The following is a 22,998-nucleotide window of genomic DNA, read 5'->3' as shown; positions in this document are numbered from 1 at the left end:
CCTAACTAACCTGCCTCAGGGTGAGCCCTAATCCAATATGACTGGTGTCCTTATGAGAAGAGATGTTGTAGCAAAGGTTCTAGGGCTAAAAAGGGGGGGGGGTCCAAACCACTTGGTTCCATGACATCTAGACGTGTGTTTGGATCTGTCCAGCTGAGATGGGGCAAACCTCATAAAGGATTCTCAGCCCCGAGCACTTACAGCAGAAAGGGGGCTGGGGGGTGGGTCTTCTCATCCTGTAAAGACATGGGAAGAAGATGACCATCTACAAGCCAAGAAGAGAAGCCCCAGAATGAAACCAACCCTGCTGACACCTTGATCTTGAACTTCCAGCCTCCAGAACTGTGAGGAAATTGATTTCTGTGGTTTCAGGCACCTAGTACGCAGCATGTGTTGTGCCAGCCCCAGCAAACTAATGTACCAGGGTGGCAGCCTTCACTGTCCTGTTGCACACAAGAGGCAGGTACAAAAGGAAGGCGTGCCACTCGACTTCTCAGAGGGGAAACAAAGAAGTTCTCTTAACAACTGCAATTTCCCAAAGCATGTGAAACGAGTTATCTAAATTGGGAAATACATGGCATAGTTTTCTTTGATCTGCAAGAGTGTAAAAAATGCAAGATTGAGAGCACCCCCCACCCAGGTGAGCTGAGCCCCTGCAGCACTGCAGTCCCAGGCTTCTGAGCCAGGGCCTCAAGAGGCCATCTAGCTTCTGTTTTTGCTCTCTCGCCATGTGAAGAAGCCCAATCTAATCTACTGGAGCATGAGAAGGCACATAGCGCAGAGATGAGCCATCCTTTCGTGTGGACCAACCGGGGTGCTGACAGCCAGCACCAAACGCCAGACAGGTGAGTGAGGTCATCTTAGACTATCCAACCCCAGTCAAGATGCCAGATGATTGCCGACCCCAGGTGAGACCAGCAGAACCGCTCAGCTGAGTGCAGCCCAAACTGCTGACCTACAGAATGCAGAGGAAATAAAACGGTTGTTGATTTAAGCTTTTAAATTTTAGGATGATTTGTTATATAGCAATAGATAAATGGTGCACTAAGCTAAAATCATATCTGTTCTTGAGACCATATTTGATGACAGTTTGGGGACTCCCATAGCCACCTGCAAACCCTCCTTGCTGAGCCAGACAAAGTTAGAAGATAAAGAGCGGGATGTGCTTTGGTTAATTGTGCACCTGTTTTCCCCAGGGGCTGGATGACCTCGGGGCCATAACTGGGTCTCCTGCGTTTGCTCATCTGTGTATTATGCTGAGCCAGCGTCTGACAGACAGCAGGTGCTCCACAGACATTTACTCAGTTAGTGAGATGCCATGGGACTTGTTTAGGTTACTAACACCCCCTGCTTCTTAGCTGGTCTCCCTGCACCCAGACTTGCTCCCTCAAATCCATCTTCTTTCCTAGGAAGAAAATTTCCTAAAACACAGATCTACCCTGGTTTGATCCCTGATCAAAATCTTTCACTGGTTCCCCACTGACCTCACAGTTAAGTCCTGTCTCTTTGGAATGAATTATGAGACCCGGCACACCTCGACCCCTGTCTAATTGTAAAGTCCCATTTTGCATCCCTCTCTTCCATGCCACCTGGGCCCAAGTCACAGGGATTTCTCTCTGTTCCTTTCATGTACCACTCTCTCTGGTGCCTCTGGACCTTTACACATGCTATGCCCTCTAGCCGGAACATTCACCACCACCCAGTCGCCACACGTGGCTAAATCCTACTCACACTTCAGTACATTTGGTTGTCCAGTTCACCTGCATTGAGCCATGACAAGATCTACACTGGTTCCTGGGCAGTGGCTAATGGTTTGGCTGGATGTTCAGGGACTCAGAAAGTACAGAATTGGAGGATTTGTGACAAGGAAGACTCAGGAAGAGGTATTTAGATGGACTTTCAGAAATGGGCACAGGGTATAAAGATATTTCTGACCCAAGTGAAGTCTCACCAGAGGTCACCCATGGCAGAGGAGGCTCTGGGTAACCAGATAGCTGGATGACACACCCTGCGGATGTCAGCCAGTCTCTTCCTGAAGTCCCTCCAGGACTTGCTCAACACGCTCTTGGACAACATGGTGATGGTGGCAAGAATGGACACTATTTATGGGTTAGACTATTAATATGGACTTACCTCACCAAGGCCGATCTGGATAATGCCACTACTGTATGTCCAACCTACCACCAGCAGAGACAACGCTGAATACCCAATAATATATCAATGTTCAGAGGGTTCATCTGGCCACCTGGTGCCAGGTTGATTCCACTGGATCTTTTCCAACATGGAGAGAGCAGTGATTTACCCTCATTAAAAGCCAGAATATAAGTTTCCAGGAATCAATGGGAGGCAATGAGAGTGGCTTACTCACTATTACACCAAAAAAACCCACAGTATTAGTCTCCTGTGGCTGCCGTAACGAATTACTATAAACTTGGTGACTTAAAACAACAGAATTTATTCTCTCACAGTTCTGGAGGCCAGAACTTTATTAGTTTCCCTGGCCCTAAATCAAGGTGTCAGCAGGGCTGCCTCCCTCCAGAGCTCGGGGGGCAGTCTGCACCCCGACTCTCCCAGCCTCTGGTGCTGCCGGCATTCCTTTGCTGTGGCCACATGACTCATCTCTGCTCTGTCTTCACATTGCCTCCCCCTCTTCTGTGTGTATGAAATCTGCTTTGGTCTCTCTCTTAAAAGGACACTTGCAGTTGGATTTAGGGGTTTACTGGTTAATCCAGGATAATCTCCTCATGTCAAGATCATGAACTTAATCACATCTGCAAAGATCTTTTTCCCATACAAGGTAACATTTTACAAATTCCAGAGATTAGGACCTGATATCTTTGGGTGGCTATCAGGCTACTGCACCCAACTCACAAAATTTTTGCTTCCTGTCCCCACAATGTTGGGCTCTGCTAGTCTGGAGGCCTTGGTTCTCAAGGGAAGGGAAGCAACACAGTGCTCACTGAACTGGAAGTTGAAACTTCTCACTGGCCGTTTTGGGCTCCTCATGCCACTGAACCAACATGTAAAGGAAGATTTAATGTACTGGCTGCCTTACGGGACTTCGTTAGCAGAACCGGGGTTTTGCTACATGAGAAGGGTGAAGAGGACCCTGTCTACAACCCAGGGGATTCCCTACGGTCCCTCTTAGCGCTTCCATGTGCAGTAGTAGAAGTTAACAAAAAGCTATGCCCCCCCCCAAACCATGCAGGCCCATTGAGGATTCAGACCCTTCAGGAATGACTATTTGGGTCCCTCAACAAAGTAAAGAACCCTAACCAGCTGAGGCCTGGCTTAGGGCAAAGGGAACATAGAAGGGCAGTAGAAGAAAAAGTATATATATGACCGAGAGATATAAAGTATAGATCAACTATGGCACTGTGACGAGTTACCAGAAGGTCTATTACAGCTATGCATGTTTTCTTCCTTGCTGGGGGTGTGTGAGAGTGTGTGTATGTGTGTGTGTGTGTGTGTGTGCGCGCATTATATATTAAGTAATTTATTTTTTCCTTCCTCCTCCTTTCCCCCTATTATTTTATATAGATTGCAATTGAATCCCAAATGTGGATTCAACAACTGACTCCTGGAGATGGATACATCTATTGGATGGCGGGACTTTGTGTTTTCCCCATTTGGGGGAAGAGGGTTAGAGTGTCTTCATTTGCATGCAAGATAGTTTCATCTTATTAGGTGAAAGCTACTGCTGCTATATGCAGTTTTAAGTATGTGTGGATTGATGTGTTTGGATACTGAGTGGTCCAAAGAGGTGGACTGTGGCAGTTATTAAGCTATTATCTTTTAGTTCCAAATGCAGCCTTCTGTACTCTGCTTTGTGATACTGGGGCTGGGGCTCTTCAACCCATATTACTCCTTTGTTAGCTGCCTTTGGCAATAAGGGGCAAAGACTGGAAAGCAGGAGGCGTGGAGACCTTTTTCCTTTGCTTACCAATCTTACCAGGAACAGTTGATTGCAGCCTTCAGCATTTTTCTACACTCCCAAACTTCACTGTATCCCCTAAAAGGTACTTCACCAACCATACAGCAACCCCCTTTAGGCCTCTGAGCCTAGAACTATACGGCTCCCCCATCAAGCTTGTGGGTTCTGCTAACCCCCACCTCTTCTCTGTGTTCCTGCTTTAGGAGCAGTAGCTGCTTACTGCAGTGACTTTTCTCCAGGTTATCTCAGTGTTCTCTTGTGTTCTTTCAGCCCACCTACATCAGTGTAACCCATTTCCTAGAGTCACTTATCTCTGTTGAAAAACCTAGTACAGTTTCTGTTTCCTGACTGGTGCCCAACTGATGCAAACTTAGGAAAGTGGCACCACTTTTCACTGGGGAATTGAGCCAAAAGAAAGTAAGTTTGGAAGTGCAGGGGGGTCATCATGAAAGGTCAGCTTGCCTGAGAGGAAGGCTGAGACAGAAGATGGATTGCTGACGCATTTTATTACCTGGATCTAGCTGTGCTTGGAGCCAGATCTAGCCCCTGGAATTTTTTGTTATCTGGGCCAATAAGTTTCTTTTTTTGCTTAAGCCATAATGGATTGAGTTTTGTTGTTACAATCAAGAGTCCTGACTAATCCAAATCACCTCATCCCACCCCCAGACCAGGTGCCCCACACCACAGCCACCAAACAGCCAAGGCCAACCACCTCCTACAGAAAACTTTAATGAAACCAATAAGTTAATAAGTTAACAAAGTGAGGTACTTGCATATCTGAGAACCAGTTTGGTGGGGAACCTTGATTGTGGAAGGAGCGAGGGCTTCTTCCCCAGTCTCCTTTGGTCATAGGGTAATCCCATTCTCCTGCCCCTCTCCACAGCTCTGTCTCTGAGGGGCCAAGGGGTGGCTCTCTGGGGACAGTGCAGTGCAGGTGAGGTAAGCCAGGATAGGCTTCATCCAGGGCATGATGGTGACATGCAGAGGGCATGTTGGGCAGAGGCTGGGCACCATGGGGCTGAGCAAGATCCAACCCCAGCCCTGGCGCTGGTGCATGCAGGTCCCCAGTCATGAGATGCAGGCAGCTGGGCATGAACCCCCTTTTAACTGGTACCCCACTACCTATCACTCTCCTGCCACCTCCAATAGCTTTGCAGAAGAGGGACAAAGGTGTAGGGATACTAAAGAGGTGCTGGGGGCCTGGAGTGGATGGGGGCTTATGCCAATATAGGACTGCCAATTGAAGTGAAAAGGGGCATGGAAAGAGAGGAAACAGTGCGTGTGAGTGCCAGATGCACAGTTGGTGCCTGAACAATGGTAGTTGCCGGGTGCATTATTTTTCTCTCTGGGAGTTATAGTGATGCCTAGATAAAAGCGGGCTTGGTATCCACCTAGAGAAGGGCCTGGGGTCTTTCCAATGCCCTCCAGGCCCCAGAGGCCTAGGCCTAAGTTGTGCTGTGGGGACATCAAGGAGGGCCCTTGGGGACACGCAGAGGCAGCAGTTAGGGCTCCTGGACCAGTGAGGAGTAGATCTTCTTGAGAAAAGGGAGCTAGGAAAGCTCTGGGGTGGGGCCTGGAGAGACCGGCAGTCACTTCAGAGCTCCCTCTCCTACTTGGATGGAGTGGGGGGCACCACTTAGTGGACATCATCCTGCAAGGCCAGTCCACTGGCATCAGCTGCAGAGGCCCCAGAAAGGCTAAGTGGCTCTGTGCTCGTATCTCCATGTGTGTTTAATTGTGTATGTCAGTGTGACTGTGAGAGACTTTCTGCATGTCTGGGGAAGCTAAAGGGACATGTTTGTGTGACATGGGAGCATTATGGGAGATTTGGGGGAGAACACAGAAACATGTGCTGTCAAATATGAATGAATGGAGGGCCAAAAAGGGGCACGGACATCTGGCAGGAAGAGGGAGCTCCTGGGAGGGGACACTGAAAAAGGGAAGAAAGGCCCAGGCACTGCTCTTGGAGGAGGCAAGGGAGAAACAGGTCCCATGCTGGGTGGGGGGAGGGGGGTGATAAGCCAAAGAGTGTAAATGGGGACCATGGCCAAGCAGCCTGAGACCAGCTACTGCTGGGGGCCCATCTCCTGATGAGGGATGGGCAGAGGGACCCCATGGGGGTCCCCAAAGTTGCATATTTAACATAGTTTGCATATATGGTGCCCACCTGCCTAATGGCAGGGTCCTGTGCTTGTGGGTACCTGTGAGGGCACCTTGGGCCCACCCCCAAGGGGGCGGGGACTTGGCGGGAGGGCTTCCCTGCTCTGTCCAAAGGGCGGGCCAAGAGACCTCACCTTGCATAGCTGGAAGCTGGTTCATAACTCAGAGCCCCAGCGACCTGCTCTCACTCCTGGGACAGTGCCCCTGCCAGGCGGGCCGGGTGGGGCCTTGATGGAACGGGCAGGGCACTGGGGGCCCAGAGGTCGCGGGGCAGTGCTGCTGCTGCCCTCTATGCGGCCTGGCATCTCACACTCCTGAGGTGGGGCGGGTCGCTGGCACCCACAGCGGGTATCTCGCCCACCCAGGCAGCTCAATACTGCACGTGGCCTCCCTCCCAGCGAGGGAGCGAGTTCAAGTAAGAGAAGAGTCCGAGGCCTCCGGGGGCGGGTCCGAGCGCCAGGCCGAGGGGCTGGCCGAGTGCAGTCCCGACGCTGAGAAGCCCCTCAGTCCATGTTGGTGCTGACCGAGCGGGAGATGCTGAGCGTCTGTGCGGAGACGGAGATGTCCTCGTGGTCCACAGGGCTGTGGTAGTCCGAGGTGATGTCGGGGTCTAAAAGCGGCACTTGAACGGTGCCCAGGCTGGCCGAGGTGCCCGAGCGCAGGCACCTCGAGTAGAAGCCTAGCAGCAGGTCCAGCTTGTGCTCGATGGACTGCACCTGGGGGCGGGGCGCGGAGGGAGGTGGGTGGGTCTTGGCAGGGACTGGAGGCGGGGCTTGGGGCCGGGGGCGGGGCTATGATGGAGGCGGGGCTTGGGGCCCGGGACTGGAGGCGGGGCTTGGGGCCAGGGCGGGGTGATGCTGGAGGTGGGGCTTGGGGGGCGGGGGCGATGCTGGAGGCGGGGCTTGGGGGGGGCGATGCTGGAGGTGGGGCTTGGGGGCGGGGGCGATGCTGGAGGCGGGGCTTGGGGCCGGGGCGGGGCGATGCTGGAGGCGGGGCTTGGGGCCCGGGGCGGGGCGAGGCGATGCTGGGGGTGGGGCTTGGAAGGAGCGCGGCCAGGAGGTGGGCCGGGCGGGGACTGCGGGCGGGACGCGGCTAAGAGGCGGGGCTTGTCCGGGGAGGGGCGCATCTGGGAAACGCGGAGCGTGGCCGGAGGGCGGGACGAAACTGGTAACCTGGGGCTTAGTCCCCGAACAAAATTAAGTTCTGACTGGTTGGAATAATTTAACAACCGGACAACCGAGGCAGGGTTAGATTAAGTAGGTGGGACTTAGGCGGGTTAATCTGAGACTAGAGGAGCCTGGGGCGGGGCTTGGCGGGAGAGGGTGGGTTTGCCGTGGGCGGGCTTACTGGGAGGCAGGGCTTATCTGTGGGGCGGGGTCCCGCTAGGGCCTCCCCCGCCGGTGAGCAGTCGGGGCTGCGGCTCTGAGACGCGCACCCTCCCCGCGCGCTTGTCCCCGCGACTTTGCCGAGCGTCCCGGCTGACGACTAGCCCCCCACGCCCAGGAAACGCGCTCGCACACTCACCTGCTTCTCCACCTTGACCACGCGTCCCATCATACTAACTTCATCCGCCGCCTCCGTGTCCGAGGGCCCCTTGTCGCCCTTCTCCCGGGCCTTCCGGTCCCCGGGGCACCTTCCCACAATCTGGTCCACCCTGGGAGGAAAGGGGACCGTCACAGGGCCCCGACGCGCGCCACTCCGCCCGCCCACCAGAACTCGGGGTTGCCAGCTGAAAGGGGGGCACGGCCTGCGCCGACGGGGGGAGGCTACCTGAGCGGGGCGGGGCGTTTTGCTTTGCCAGACGGAGGGGCCTGGCCACCGCTTTGAGGGTTTTCCAACTAGCCGAGCAAAGGCATCGCACAGAAGAAACATGACGAGTAAAACAGCCACCTGGTGGGAGCACAGGTGGGAAGCGGACCCGGGGAAAGAGGGAGAGGCGCAGTGGGAATGTGAGTTATTAGGTAGACAAGGCTGGAGCTGGTCCCACATAATTTTTCTGCTCTCCTTTACAGCAAAATTCTTGAAAGTGTTTTCTCTACCCTCTATCCCCAATTCTCTCCTTCCAGTCTCTCTAAAACCTACTCCAATCAGGCTTTCATTTCACCATTTCATCAAATCTGCTGTTGTCAAGATCCCAAATGTTGCTAAATTCAAAGATCACCTTCCAGTCCTCATTATACTTGACCTATTAGCAGTGCTGGGCACATCTGCGCACCCTGTACGTACTGTACTTTCTTCATTTCGATTCCCAAACACCACCCTCTCCCAGTTCTCCTACCTCAATGATTCTCCTTCACCGGTTCCTCCTTTATCTCCACAACTTTGAAATACTGTAGGACCCAAGGTTCACTACTAGAACCTCTTCTGTCTATTTACTCTCACTCCCTGAGTGATGTCTTCAGTTCCAAATGTTCATTCCACTATACACTGTTAACACCAAGTCTATAACCCCAGCACCATACCTCTCCTCTGAACTCCACACTCCTCTAACTGCCAGATCAACACTCCTTTTAGATGTCTGACAGGCATCACAAACCCAACACGTCCCAATTTTTCTGATCAAAACTTGCTCCACTCATTGCCTCCCCTGTGTCAACAGAAAGCAACTTTTTCCTCTTAAGCCAGAAACCTTGACACTTTTTTCCTCTTACATTGCATCAGAAAACCCTGTCAGCTCTATCTTCAAAATACATCCAGAATCTAACCACCTCTCCCCTTGTCCAAGTCCCCATCATCTCCTGCCTGGACGTCTGAAGTAGCATCCTCACTGGTCTCCCTGCTTCCACCCTAGCTCCCTTACAGGCCATTCTCAACACACCACCTAGGGTGATCCTTTTAAAATATAACTCAGATCTCATCAGTCCTGTGCTCAAAGCTCTCCAATGCTTGCATCTCACCTTGGATGAACACCACCATCTTTGCAGTGGCCTACAGGGCTTTATACAGCCTGTAAGTGCCATTAGCCTTCTAACAGCACCTGCTCCTCACACGAGGCTCCGTGCTGTCCCTGAAACAACAGCCCAGCCGCTTGCCCATCTCAAAGCCTTTGCACTTGCTGCTCCCTCTGAAAAATATTTTAACAGCCACAGGGCTGCTTGCCTCACCTTCTGTTTTTGTCTCAAATATCACCTTCTCTTTTACTTAAAATAGCAATCCGCAGCACCCTAGCCCTTATTTTTCTTCTCAGTGTTTATCAGCATCGGATATATCCCATCTGTTCTTCCACTAGAATGAAAGCTCCACGAGGGCAGGGACTGTTTTGCTTTCTACCATATCCCCACTGTCTGGCAAGTAACAAATACCCAATGGCTATTTCTGAGAGAACAAATGAATGAACAAGAAGTGAGAATTCCACTTCTCACTTCTGCAAGGTGTGGGTGATCTGGAGGCTCGGTGTGAGAATTCTTCCGATACGCTGGGTGGAGAGAGGCAAGAGGTGGGCAGTATGGTGTACAACTTGCCCATCCCCTTGGGAGATGGGAGGTCATTGATTTTAAGCCTGTTATTTTATGACCAGGAAACAGTCATCTAAAGACGCCTCCTGAATTGTGCAGGTCAATAGGGTTTTCACAGGGGACCTGCGCTAGGTTGTTATGTTCAAGACAGGCGCGGGGTCTGGCCTGAGCCCTGAGAATCTCCAGCTTCCGCGGCGACCCCTAGGGGGCGCTCGGGCTTCGTTCGGGCGCCGGCGGAGGGGCTTTGGCCTTGGGACCTGGCGCAGAGTCTGCGACCGAGGAGGCCTCCCCGTCCCGCTCCCCCGCTGTGGGCGGGCGCACCCACCGAGCCTGCAGGCTCTTGATCCGGCCCAGCATGTCCAGGTGCCCTGCCGAGTACTGCTCGATGACGTCCTTCACGTCGTAGGGTCGCAGCGTCTCCTTGAATTTCCTTTTGGCCACCAGGAACTTCAGGATCCTGTCGGGGGAGGGTGTCTCCAAGGGAAGGAATTGTCTTCCAGCCCCATCTCTGTCCCTTTGCTACCCAATTGTCCGGCACCAGGGCTCCTCCGGTTTGGGGCACGGCAAACAACCCCTGCTGAGCCTCCCAGCCTCCCCTACCGACCATGCCTGAGCCTCCCGAGCCTCCCGACCCCTAGGTTTGTTTGGAATTCTTTTATGTGCCTGTTATCTGCAGTCGCATTTGCCTGAGAGGGCAGGGACCCGGCCTGGTTGCGCCCTGCTAGGTGGGGCACTGTTGCTGATGACAGCTTGGAGCAAGACATTTTTGCATTCACTCTGCAAATGCTTGTTAGCATAGCTGTGCTGGACCCTGGACACCCCAAAGGGCGTCAGATCCCATCTCTGGCCTCAGGAGCCCTAGTCTGAGGTGGGAGTCAGAGGATACAGACAATTATGGGGTGACAGGGGCCATGTCAAGGAATAGAGAAAGAGGGCTGGGGACCATGACAAGGGAGACCTTGGTTGGTGAGGTCAGGAGGCAAGTCTTAAGAGGGATACTTCCTAGTGCCGGGGCAAGAGGAGGGGAATGAAGGGAGGCTTTCTGGACACCGGCAGGCACAAAGGCATGTGAGTGGGTCAGTTCAAAGTAGCCAACACAAGTTGGGAAGGAAAGGGGGGTGGGGGTGGGGGTGGGGTGGAGCATATGAGAAGACAGGGAAAGAGACTGGCCTTGAGACAGAGGCTGGAGGCGGCTACTCTGAAGAGCCCTGAATCCCTGGCAGAGAATGGGCAATGGGAAGTTGGGGTGGTGGGGAAGGAGCCATGTCGTTTACTCTGCTTTAACGTGTCCATTCTGCCAGCCCTGGAGGGAACCTGGGAACCTGGGGCTTATTCTCCTGAAAGAAATTTAGGCAGGAAGACCAGCTCCAGGGGATGGGCCTGAGCCAGAAGACGGCAGCGGGGTGGAGATACGGGACAGCTTTGACCAATTCAGGACTGAAAGGCTTTGAAGTCTGAGTCCAGGGTGACTCCTATGGCATGGGCGACAGAATGGATGGTGGTGCCACTGCCTGAATGGGGGCCCAGGAACAGGTTTGGGGGGTGCTGGGTGTAAGGAATCTGTGGGATGGCCAAGGAGTGTTGACCTGGGCCAGGTGGCAGCCCAGGCGCTTGCTGTGTTCCAGAAGCTAGTCACTTGGAGGGGAGAGAGGGGATATATAAAAAGAGGGTGGGAAGAGAACTCAGGTTCTTGGGGGGGGGGGGGATCCAGCTGACTCTGATTTTTAAAGAAACACAAAGGTAAGAGGTTTGTGGGCAGATGCATGAGCCAGAGAAGAGAGGAGTGAGTCTGGAAGACCTGGGGGTGAAGGCATCTCTGGAACTCAAGCTGCAGGCTGGAGATGAAGACTAGGCCAAGGCTCCATGCCAAGGAGCTTGGGGGCCAGATCCATGGCTGGGCCATGACTAAAGGGCTCAGGAGAGTTTGGTCACCCTTAATTGTGGAGGCAAGGAGACAGCTAGTAGAGTCAGTAGGGCAGGGGCTTTCAAACGTTTTGACCAAGACCTACCGTAAGAAATATATTTTACGTCAGAAACCAGTACACACATACACACATGCACATAACTAAAAACACAAGTTTCATAAACGTTATTTACCCTTACTACTAAGATGCATGCTGGTATTTTCTATTCTATTCTATTCTTTTTTTTTTTTTTTTTTTTAATGCTGACCGTGGCCCACTAAGTTGATTTCACTGTGTTGATTTCAAACTGTTGTGACCTGTGGTTTGAAAACCACTGCTCTAGAGGAAGTCCTGGGGAAACAGACAGGCTGAGGTCAAGACACCCAAAGAGAGAGAGAAAGTCTGAGACACGGAGGGAGGGAAAGAGTGCATAAGACAGAGACACAGGGAGAGGCAGGAAGATGCTGATGCATAGCCAGGGAGAGGGAAATAAAGAGAAGAGACTTTGATGTAAAATGAGCAAGAGGATGGGGAGAGAAGCAGAGAGGATTCTGCGGGTGTGAGGAGAGGGACGGTGATGGGCAGCTGAGCCAACAGCCCCACCCAACCAGCCCTCCAGACGTAAGAGTATGTGGAAACCCTGCTGGGAGCCATATGCCACCTCCTCACCCACCCACACAAGGGTGCCAGGCAGGCAGCAGCTGGTGTGCCCGGGACCTAGGCCAGGCCTGGCCATGAGGGCAGGCCCCAGATGGGGAGCAGCAATGGGTGGCAGATGAATGGGGGGAGAACCTACCTCGGGCCTAAGTCTCACCTGACAGAGCGGATGACCGTCTTTACCGCAGGCATGACGTCGTCCACCGTGAGCTCGCACTGGTAGCTCTTTTCCTCTGCTACTTCCTCGGAGGGGCCCTCTGGAAAGTCAGGGGACCCAGGTGGTGGCAGCAGAAGGAGCCACTCCCATCCGCTACCGCCACATGGCAAACCACCCTCAGAAGTACTGATAGGGAGACCAAGGCCCAGAAAGGGCCCAGAGCCTTCCTGGGGGCACAAGGCAGGCCAGGCTCCAGCCTTCCCGGATGCCCTACCCAGAGTGGGAATCCTCAGTTCACTGCATGGCATATCCCTGTGGCCAGTCAGGTAGACCTCTACCCGGTGGCCGGCTGTGTGGAAGCACATCTAGCCTGGCCTGGGGCAAACGGCACAAAGCCCTGGAGGAAGCCCCACTGGTTCCACCATGCAGGACAGGGCGTCCCAGAGAAAAGGGGCTTGTGGCCTCTGCACACGATCACGCACACAGTCGTATCCTTCAGCCCAGAGGGAAGGAAGCTCAAGGGGCTGGCTCCCCTGCCCAGCTCTGCAACGGGGAAAGGGCCCTAAATCAAGTCATTTTCCTTCCAGATGAGAGAAAAGGCTTTTCCGAGGCCGGTGCCCCGCACTGCACAGACAGGTGACGCTGTACTGGCCCCACGAGGACATGAGCTGGTGGAAGGCCAGGTACGTTCTTGAGCACGGAAGAGGCCCAGGGCACCAGCCATGCCCAGACTCCCCTGGGTCAGCACCTCCCAAAGACTGGTTTGTGCAGTTCTCTAACTTCCCAGGAAAGGGCTCTCTCAGTTGTCAGCCAGCAGCACATTAGGGGCCGACACAGCACAGACAGAGGCGGGGGCGCTGGGTCCCCTCCCTCCAGGGTCAAAGGGGCTTCCTGTCCCCATCCTCCATCCTTGTCGACCCCCCCTCCTTTTCCCACCCAAGAGTCTAAAGCACGTCAAAGCTGGGAGGACTCTTCCAGGAAACTTGGTCCAACCCTCCCGTTTCTCAGAAGAGGACATTGGGGCACAGAAAGGGGCAGTATCTTGCCCAAGTCACAGTGCAAGTCAGGAACAGAGCTAGAACTCAAATCAGTGACCTAACTGGTTAAAAGGCTACCCCCACCAGGGTCACAGCCTTATATCTGCCGGCTGGGCTGAGTAAAGAGGGACAGGGTGGGGAGCATGGGCTATGGAGTTGGACAGACCTGGTTGAGAATAACAGCTCTGCCACTGACTAGCTGAGAAATCTCAGTCTCCATGTCTGTGAAATGGGGATAAAGACAGAGCCTACTTTCCAGGGTAGCTGGGAGAAGTAAACAAGAAAATCCACTGTGGGGCTGTACACAGTTCAGGCTCAGCAAGTATGGACTCCTGCTCCTTCCAACACACATCTATAATGCAGCCCGCTTTTGATGAGCACTTACTATATTCCAAAAACTCTTCTGTTCACCTTCCATGGATAATCTCCTTTAATCCTCACAACAATCTTATGAAGTAGGTACTATTATCACCCCCATTTTACGGATGAGGAGAATGAGTCCTAGAGAGATTAGATTACTCAAGACATGGGCAAAGCCAGTATTCAAACCCAGGCAGCCTGGTTCCGAAGTCTGTGCCCTTAACCACTACCAAATGCCACCCTCTGCATTCTCATCTGGTTCTCAGTCTGGAGCCCAGCAAGCAGGTATCACGACACCCATTTTACAGACCAGAAGACCGGTACCCAAAGATGGTCAATCAATTGCAGAGCCAGGACTGGAACCAAGTCTTTCCACCCCTAGCTTGGACTCTGTCCGCACCCTGCCACCCTCTGTCCCCACCCTGCCACCCTCAGCAGGTCCAGAGCCCCAGACCCCCAGGGCTCACCCTCAGCAGAAGCTCGGGGTTTGAGTCTCAGAGAGGCCCGGAAGCGGGTGCGGTCATTGAAGCTCCAGCTCTTCTGGACCTTGGTGGGGCTGGTGGCCTCACCCACCTGCTCGCTGCTCGGGGAGGTGGCCATGGACGGCGGTGCCAGGTGCTGCTTGGAGGGGCCTGTCCGCCGCTGGGAGCTGCCCATGCGGATGCGGTCTTTGATGCCCATCCGGCTGCTGACAGGGCAGGTTGGGCGGGGGAGAGAGTCAAGTTAGCTGGAGCTGGGGTGGGCGTGAGTAGAGACACAGCTGACTTGGGACTTGGGGGTGGCTACTGGGTCTTGGTTCTCCACCAAGGGGAGACTTTCTGGGATGGGACAAGGGTGTGGTGAGGGGGACCCTGACTCCGACAAGAAGCTGACCCAGGATCAGTCTGAGCAGATCCTCCCCCTGTCCCACCCCCACCTCCCACCCCTCATTGCCCAGACAGATAAGGGGTGCACAGGAGACAGATGTCAAAGTGGAAGGAGTGGACAGAAACCCAAGAAGGAAGTCAAAGACGGACAGAAGGGCAAAGGAGCTGGCCTGGCCCAGCTGGGTGGATGGGTGGAGGGTGACTAGTCTGGGCAGACAGGCTGCTAAAGGATGGAGAAGCTCGCTGGGCCGTGCGCTGAGGTGAGCCTCCAGCCCCTCAGTACACGGGGCGGGCTATATGGAGTAGAGGGTGTGTGTGTGGTTGTGTCTGTGTGCATGCACATGACAGTGGGTACACATGTACAAGCGTGTGTACACATGTTGGTGTGTGTACATCTGCCAATTTCTATTTTCTCCCTCCTTTTCCCACTCCTGGAGCCATCTAATCCCACACCGGTCAGGCCAGGGTCCTAGGACCTGGCACAGCTACACAGGCCGTGTACTGTAAAATCCCAGAGGTCTCTGCCAAACAGACCCCAGGGTAAGTGGTGCTGCTGGAGGTGTGCAGTGGACTGGCCTGCCGAGGGGCCTTGGCCCTGTGGGTTTAGCAGCTGGGCCCACATGTGTGCCCAGGACATGTCTGGTGCCTGCCCTCCAGGGGAAGGTGCATAGCCTGTTCTTCTGTGGTCTCACCTGCTTGAATTCTGCTCACCTGGGCTGACAACCTGCCCATGTGACCATGGATTCCCCCCTCCACAGCCCTACACCACCCCCCATTGCCTGTTCACTAAGTCCCCAGAGAACAGCACCTAGACACGTCTGTGCTTGTGTAAGCACACACATGCATGTCTGCATGTGCTCCAACTTCCCTTCCCACACCCAGATCCCCACCACATATCCCAAACCATGGAAGACAGGCTGGGGAGCTCAGGTTCCCCAGAACAGGCCCTGGATAACCAATACCTGGTAGAGTAACTCTGTGTCCAAGAGGTTCAAGGACCATGTTATCGCTGTTGGAGTAGGACCTATGCAAACGTCCCCCATCCCATGCCCTGTGGCTGGCACGGCTGCCTCCCTGCTGTGGCCTGCCACTTGGAGGGCCCTGGCAGATAGGTTCGGGGGCCCTTCTGCCCCAAATGTCTAGGGTCCTGGCTCAGAAGAGCACCAGCCAGTCTCAGAGGAGGCCTGAGGTGGGGCAGGAACTGGGGGACAAGACTGTGTCACCTGCTTTCAGGGGCTTTCAGATCAAGGGTATAGCAGAGGATAGATTCTGGTTTCAGGGTTGGTTGGGAGCCAGGGTCCCCCATGCCCAAGGCATGGGGTCCAGGGTACAAAGTCAAGATACTGAGGTGAGGGAGACCTCAAAACCAGAGGTGCCTTCAGGAAGGCAGCCAGGATGCAGGGCCATCCTTAAAGGTAGAGACCTCTGCCCAGAGGGGAGAGGTTAGAGGTCAAGAATCGAGGCCCTGAAATCAGAAGGGAAGGACAGGGGTGGCCCCCGCAATCTAGCATGCTGTTTTCTGGCCCAGTATCCCTTCAACACATCCCAAAGATTCGAACCAAAGTTTGAGGTTGGCTCTCCCAAACTTTCCTCTGCAGAGCCATTCCTTCGAGCTCTCCTCATGCTGGCAAGCACCCCCACACCCGCCCAGCCCGTGCAACCCCTCCTTCTGTCCTCCACTCCTCCAAGGGGGAGAGGAAGAGGGAGCTGGAGAAGACCCTGACACTCAGCCAAGGGCCTGGAACTCCAGATCTCTGCACCCAGCACATCACTCCAATGGTATTCTGGGGGAAGGGGGTGACCTCCCTGTCATGAAAAGTATGCAAGCGAGACAGCTTGCACTCTGCAGGATTTATGAGGAAAAGGTCTGGGGGCTTGTACTAGAGGCCTTGAAAGGTCCCTTTCCAGCTCTGATTCTGTGTTGGTTGGTGGGTTGTGGGGCTCTGTAACTTTCCAGCCAGCCAGAGGCCCTGGGCTCCTCTTCAATGTAAGAAGGCTCTGTTTCCCCAGAAGTGGCCCTGGATTCCAGTGCCTTGGACAGGGCCCAGAAAATGGCTCACGTGAGCCTCTCTGGAGCCTAAAAGCTCAAAGAAAATGGAAAGAAACCTGGCACACGGTGAACATCGAAAGAGCGCCTTCCTTTCCCAGGCTCCTTCAAACACGCAAGGTCCTTTCTCACTGCCTCAGCCCTCCAGTTCTCAGCCACTTCGTGTGGTGGGTTCCGTATTTTCCATCCCTGTTTTATAGATGCAGAGGGAGGTGAAATGACTTGCCCAAGGTCGCAGAACTACTATGGATGGAATAAGGACCGGAACCCAGTCTCCTCTGACTATACAAACTGTTCTTTCTCTGGGACAAGCAATCGGGATAGGGTCTAAGGCAGTGGTTCTCAACTGGGGGCAATTTTGCTCACTAGGGGACACTTGGCAATGTCTGGAGACATTTTTGGTTGTCACACTGGGACGTGCTCCTGGCACCTAATGGGTAGAGGCCAGGGATGCTGCTAAACATTCAACAATGCATGTGACAGCTCCTGACAACAAAGAATTATCAGACCCAAAATGTCAATGGTGCCAAGGTCAAGCAACTCTGATCTAAGTGATCTGTTGGCACCTGGGAGAACGGCTTGACTAGGGCTGTCCTCTGACTGCCTGCCAGACCCAACTCCTGGTAGCCAGGTTCAGATCTAGAACCCCCATTTCTAAGAAACACTGGCTCTGGGTAGAGCAGCTCTGTCACTCACGTCCTACTCATGGGCCCTCCAGTCCACCAGGGTCCAGAGGCACTTTTGGGAAACCCAGGACTCCATGAGCCCAAGCTGCCAGGCAGTGCCAACAGGATGAGGCCCACTCTGGGCTCTTGGGTTCTTCATGACCCAGCTCTGCCCCCAACCTCAGCTCCTGACCTCCCACTCTCAGATCTGGCCACGCTGTGCTGCCTGGTCCTTTGCCACGGCTGTGCCCTCTCTCACCTCGTCACCTTGTCACTTCCTTGCCCTATAATGCCCTCCCTCACACCCACTCCTTTCTGGGCTTCCTTGGGGTGAAGTGCCCGACCCAGGCCCCACAGGCCCTCTGCTTCTCCTTTTGCTAAACTTATCACACCGAATAGCAATTTCTCTGCAACTCTCCAGGCACCATGTTTTATTCATCATTGTGTCCCTGGTGTGGGGCCTGGCATGGGGCAGGTACCAAGGAATGTAGTGGTGATGTAGCTAAAAGAGCTGGGCTCTGGAGATAGCGAGGGAGGTGCCAGTCTCATTCCTTCAGGCATCTGCTAGGTCCCTAGGTGGGCAGCAGGGAAGCTAAACCCAAGGCCCAGCAAAAGTCAGAGTGGGAGGGACCCTCAGAGAGCCTCTAGTTCAATCTGCCCATTCCACAGATGGGAAGAGAAGCAATTTGACCAAGATCACACAAGGGGTCAGCAGCAGAGCCAGAACTCATCCCAAGCCTCCTGTAAGTGTCCCTCCTGGCAGACTGGGCACCAGGCCCATGCCCCCAGACTTGGCAGAGGCATCCCCAGGAAGGCAAGGGGCTCGTCGGGGCCCCAAGACAGATGGCAGGCGGCAGGCACATGCACCTTGTCCTTGGCCCATCCTGTCCCCCTCTCCAGCCCCCAAACTGGGTGGAGCAAGGAGGAGTGGGGACCGGAGGAGCAGGTGAGGGGTACCTCGGTCTCCAGCTGGCGTGGATCCGAAAGAAACTCCGTTTATTACTAAACATCTGGCTGGAAAGTTGAGAACAAGACACAAACAGAGGTTAGTGGGAGGGAGACAGGCAGGCAGAGCATGGGGAGCTGCCAGGATGGGGCCGGCCTCCTGCTGCTGGTGGGAGAGAAGGCCCCCCACCCAAACCATCCTCTAGCCCACATTCCCAGAATGCAGATGTTCTCAAACTTTGCATGAGGATCTCCTGGGGAGCAGGTTAAATATGCAGAATTCTCTGTTCTCCAGTGATTCTCCTTCTTGGGGCCTGGGGAGAGGTCCAGCTATCTGCATTTTCAACAAATACCCCACCAGATGCTTATGCAAGAGGTCAGTGGACCGTGCTTTGAGAAACACAGGATTAGCTCCTCATCACAAAACCCCAAAGAGAGGAGGCGCTGGCCCTGATAATGCCGTGCCCCAGGAAGTTGTGCTCCTTGTAGTCTTGGGAATGTGCTCATCCTGGGTCCATCCACAAGCACCACTAAGGGTGTGGCCAATCAGGTGTGTGCATGTGTATGTGTGTGGGGTCCCATCTGGGGCACCCATCCCATGAGTCCCCAACAGCCACGATTAAGGATATGGCCATTTGACCTGAGCCTGGTGCCTGACCTCCTAGAACTCACACTTCAGCCCCTTGAGGTCCCTTGGTAGAACGGACACTCCACCACCATCACCACGAGTCCCAGCCACACAGACACTCCAGGGCAAGACAGGCATAAGGCTGGGAGTTAGTGACGGCCAAGCACTCGGCAATAATCTGTTCCTAGGCTTGGGGGGCCTAGAGGCCCAGAGCAGCTGTGAGGGGTGGTACAGGTGCTTGTCTTCAGGCTAATCTCCATTCCCAGAGCAAACTGGAAGCTACAGGGCACCTGGGCTCAGCTGGCAGGGCTGCACCAAAGCCAAAACCTTTGAGTTTCTGCCTAGAGGCCAGGGTTGGATGGGGATGGGGTAACAATGACGGCCTTCAGGCCATGACAGAGACTCCGAGCATGGCTCTTCCAGAGAGGTGCCGGCCTGGCCAGTCATGCTTCCCCTCCCTGCAGCCGCAGATCTGGAAGGCTGGCTCTGCCTCTCCACCCACTCCCTGTTAAGCCCCTTTGACCCCCAACGCCCACCCCCCCAGCCAGCCGGACGTGTCCTCACTGAGAACAGAGAAGAAATGCTGCTCCCAGCAGCCCCTGCACCAAAACCACCTCCTCCCTGTTCCCCAGGCTTTTCTGCCCAGAAACCAAGAAAACCAAGAGCTCCTCATCAGCTTAAACATCGCTGATTTTCTGCCCAGGACGCAGAGGCTCAGAGTGACTTGATGACTTTCTCAAGGACACACAGCATCAGGTGGCAGAGGCAATCTCTCACCTCACCTCCTTCTCCTGGCCACTCTTGGCTCACCTCTTCTCCCCTCCCTTGTCTGGGCCGCAGGCTCAGCATCACACCTGAGGCTCCAGGCCCAGATGCCCAGCTGGCTGATGCAGGGATGATATGTGAAGATGAGAGAAAACAAAGAGATGGGTAGAGCACAGGTGAGAAATGAGGGGGAATCCAATCCTCGACCTCTAAGCTATACCTCCACAGGTGCAGCCACTTTCCCATACTGTGAGTTAAGGGGTTTTCCTTATCCAAATAAGCTTGAAATTCCGCTATCATGAACAATTATGTGTGTTTGGGGGAGGGGGTGTATAGCATTATGATTTCTTTGTTCTTTCAAGGTTCAAAAGCTCCAGGAGAGCCAGGTCAAGGGGAAGAAGACTGCTGGGAGCAGCAAACTGTCCCTCAGTAAGGAAGAAAGGCATTGTGGGAGAATCCCGGGAGGCTCCTCTGGGGTTAGCGAAGCTGTGGACAGGGTTACACAAGACAAGGGCATTAGTCACTGGTTGAGTTTACGTAGGTCCTACAGCGGTTCTTAGTCACAGAGCTCTCTTTCCAGCTGGCGTCTCGTTCCCGAGAGGCGAGTCCAGTGTCAAGCCCTTTCTGGAGGAACCTGCCGGGGGAGGGGTCCCTGCCCTCGTGCCCCAGGACGGTGCCCACGATTACCTGAGCTGTAAGCACCTGTGGCCAGCGGCCTCCTCCTCTCTCCAGCTTCCCGGGAGGGATGGAGGTGCAGGGACGGAAGAGTGAGGGGGGCATGGAAACAGAAAGAAAGACGACACGGGAATGAATGGAGGAGGTGAGGGGAAAGCATGGTGTGGCCAGATCCCCCACTCGCCCAGGGGACTGAAAAGGTGAGTCCAGCCTGGGCCCTCCAGAGAGGCTCTCAGTCTGTACCTGTCAGGCTGTCTGACGACAACTGCCCAGGCCTCATGACAAGGCCTGAGAGTCCCCAGAGCAAGCCCAGACGCCCATGTAGTGGCTGGACGCAAATCCGAGAGGACGAGACAGAGAACGGAAGAGAAAGAGGCGAAGCAAGAGGAGGCGGCGGCCCCAGAGGGCCCCTACCTTTCCCCAGGGCAGAAGGAGGCGCTGCCCGGCCGGTGGCAGGTGGCAACGGGCGGGTAACGGGAGGGCGCTCCGTCGGGTACTGGCGCCCGCCGCACCTCCAGGGGCCGTAGGCCCCCATTGCGGGCCCGTTGCACGTGCTCAAACAAGAGGGCCAGCTCTCTGCAGGAGAGGGTGCCATCAGCGGCGGGCAGGGCCCTGGCACCACCCCCTCACCCAGTGGGCACTGAGCTCCTGAGCTCACGTCCTGCCCAGCCCTGCCTCTCTCCAGGTGCTCAGCTAACCCTCCAGACCAGAGTAGGCAGGGGCGCGTGGTGTGGGAGAGACCAGCCTTCCTCCCTTTTTTTCCTACACTCTGGGAAAGTCCTCAGGGATGCCAAGTGTGGTTGTGCAGGCTGGCACACTCCAAAGCACCTTCACAAGGGGGCAGGTGGGAGCTCAAATGCAGCTTACTCTCCCCATCACGCCGCGTGCCTGGGCATGGAGCTGTGCCTACTTGGAGGTCAGCAGCAGCCCTGAGACCCTCACCCTCCAGATCTGACTCTGGATTTTAGGGGGGAAACTGAGGCTGAAGAGGAACACTTGATAGGGTGGCTAGCCAGCTTCCTTCCCCTGCAGCTCTGGGCTCTTGGAGACCAGGTTTGGGGCTGTTTCTTCCTAATTCTCCAGGCATTTCCTGTTTCCATAACCCAATATCCTCCCATCCTTCCCTTTCTGCCTTCCCATTATATAGACGAAGAAACTGAGGTCCAAGGAGCAGGAGACCCAGTGGATCAGAATCTCCAAACAAATTTCTGTCTCTCTTCCAGGATCCAAGACCACCCCATCCCAAAATCTTCCCTCCCCCTCACACACACATCATATTTCTAACAAAGCAGCCCCTGGGCCACTCCCCAAGGCCTGGCCTAGAGTCCTTAGTGCTCCTCCTGGGAAGGGCAGCTTCTTCTAACCTAACTACCCTTCCTGCCTCTGAGGTGGGAGTTTGCCTCTGCCAGGTGGAGAAGCGGGGGAACCAGTGTGATTCTGGGAGCTCCCCTTCCCAGCCCCTTCTCTCCTGCTCCTTCCCTGGGAATCCCCTGGGGCTGGGAGGGAGCAGGGAGGGAGGCAGGCAGGTGTAGGATGAGTGGAATCATGCAACAGCTGCTCTTGGAGAACTAATGTGGCAAAAAAAGGCGCCAGCAGAAGTGCTGAGCACAGCAGCCTGGCCCGCTTTGACGCCGCTTGACGCTCGCCTGCCCGCGGGACCAGGCCATGCTCCATGGTCTTCATTTCTGCCCAAGGGCCTGCCAGGCACCTAGCCACATAAACCTTGATGATGTATTAATAATCCCCTGCATGGATCCACCCCTGTCCAATCCTACTCCAACCTGGGCCAGTGGGACGTACTCATTTCTGGGCCCTAAGGCTGCTGCCTGGCACAGTAAAAGTAGGTACATATTCATGCACAGGGGTGCTGCGTGGGCCCTTGCACCCAACTCGGGCACATTCATTCTTGCCCATCCCACACTTTCTCTATCCAGCTGTAATACGCCAGGCTGGCAAGGGCTAACACTGCCCGCAACTCAGACTGAGTGGCTGTGCCACTGTCCTGAGTGGTACCCACTCTGGGTAAGCATGGGGACTGCCAGCACTCCCAGACTCAAGCTCAGCCAGAGGGGCAGGGCTTCACCCATGCCCTGTGTCCAGTGTCCACAGCCTTCCCTGGGCATAGAGAGTGGAAGAGAGCCCCCTGTCCCGCCTTCCCCCTGCATCAGGGCCTACCTGAAGGATGGGAGGATACTGTCGTAGTAGTACCAGGTGGCTGTCAGGTAGGCCCGGTTCCTGTCAGTGGAGTATAGGCGCCATGCAGCCTGGTGGTTTGGGGGAAGGGAAACAGGCGACAAGGCATCAGCGAGGCCTCTCAGTCCCCCACCAGCCCTCTGCCCCTGAGATAACCCAGGCCTTGGGCCCGCTGAAGGGTTCTCAGAACCAGAAGCCAGTTCCAGTTCCATAGCCACCAGCAGGGCTGGACAAAGAAATGGTAGCCTAGAGAGAATGACTTCCCCAAGGCCCTGAGGGGGCTTGGTGTACAGCAGTTAAGAGCTGGGGTTTTGTCATCGGGCAGACGTGGGTGTCCAATCCCAGCTGTGCCCCTTATGGGTGTAGGAAAATCAAGTAAAGCTGCAGAGCCTCACTTACCTCATCTGTAAAATGGATGTAATACTACTTATATAACTGGGTGTTGGGAGGAGTAAATGGGTGAATGTATGCAAAATGCCAATTGTAATACCTGGCACATAGTTGGCACTTAATGCCAATTTCCCGTTGAACCCCCCTGTTATCTCCCTTA

General features: G+C 54.7%; 1 protein-coding gene across 1 annotated transcript in view; it reads right to left on the bottom strand.

The window, feature by feature from the left end:
- Positions 1–4,640: 4,640 nt before the first annotated feature.
- Positions 4,641–22,998, bottom strand: part of KCNQ4 (potassium voltage-gated channel subfamily Q member 4) — a gene marked incomplete at its 5' end in the record, with an annotated part of 54,476 nt that continues 36,118 nt past the window's right edge. The window contains 7 exons of the mRNA XM_081144051.1: positions 4,641–6,810; positions 7,619–7,748; positions 9,875–10,006; positions 12,268–12,367; positions 14,132–14,352; positions 20,670–20,831; positions 22,431–22,519. Of these exons, the coding sequence (XP_081000177.1) occupies positions 6,598–6,810; positions 7,619–7,748; positions 9,875–10,006; positions 12,268–12,367; positions 14,132–14,352; positions 20,670–20,831; positions 22,431–22,519 (1,047 nt within the window). The 3' untranslated portion in view covers positions 4,641–6,597. The remainder of the gene's footprint in view (positions 6,811–7,618; positions 7,749–9,874; positions 10,007–12,267; positions 12,368–14,131; positions 14,353–20,669; positions 20,832–22,430; positions 22,520–22,998) is intronic.

This window comes from Miniopterus schreibersii, assembly GCF_964146895.1.
Source record: "Miniopterus schreibersii genome assembly, chromosome: 8".
Lineage (NCBI taxonomy): Eukaryota > Metazoa > Chordata > Mammalia > Chiroptera > Miniopteridae > Miniopterus > Miniopterus schreibersii.
The sequence above is the reverse complement of the archived record's forward strand: the minus strand, read 5'-3'. Positions and strand labels throughout refer to the sequence as shown.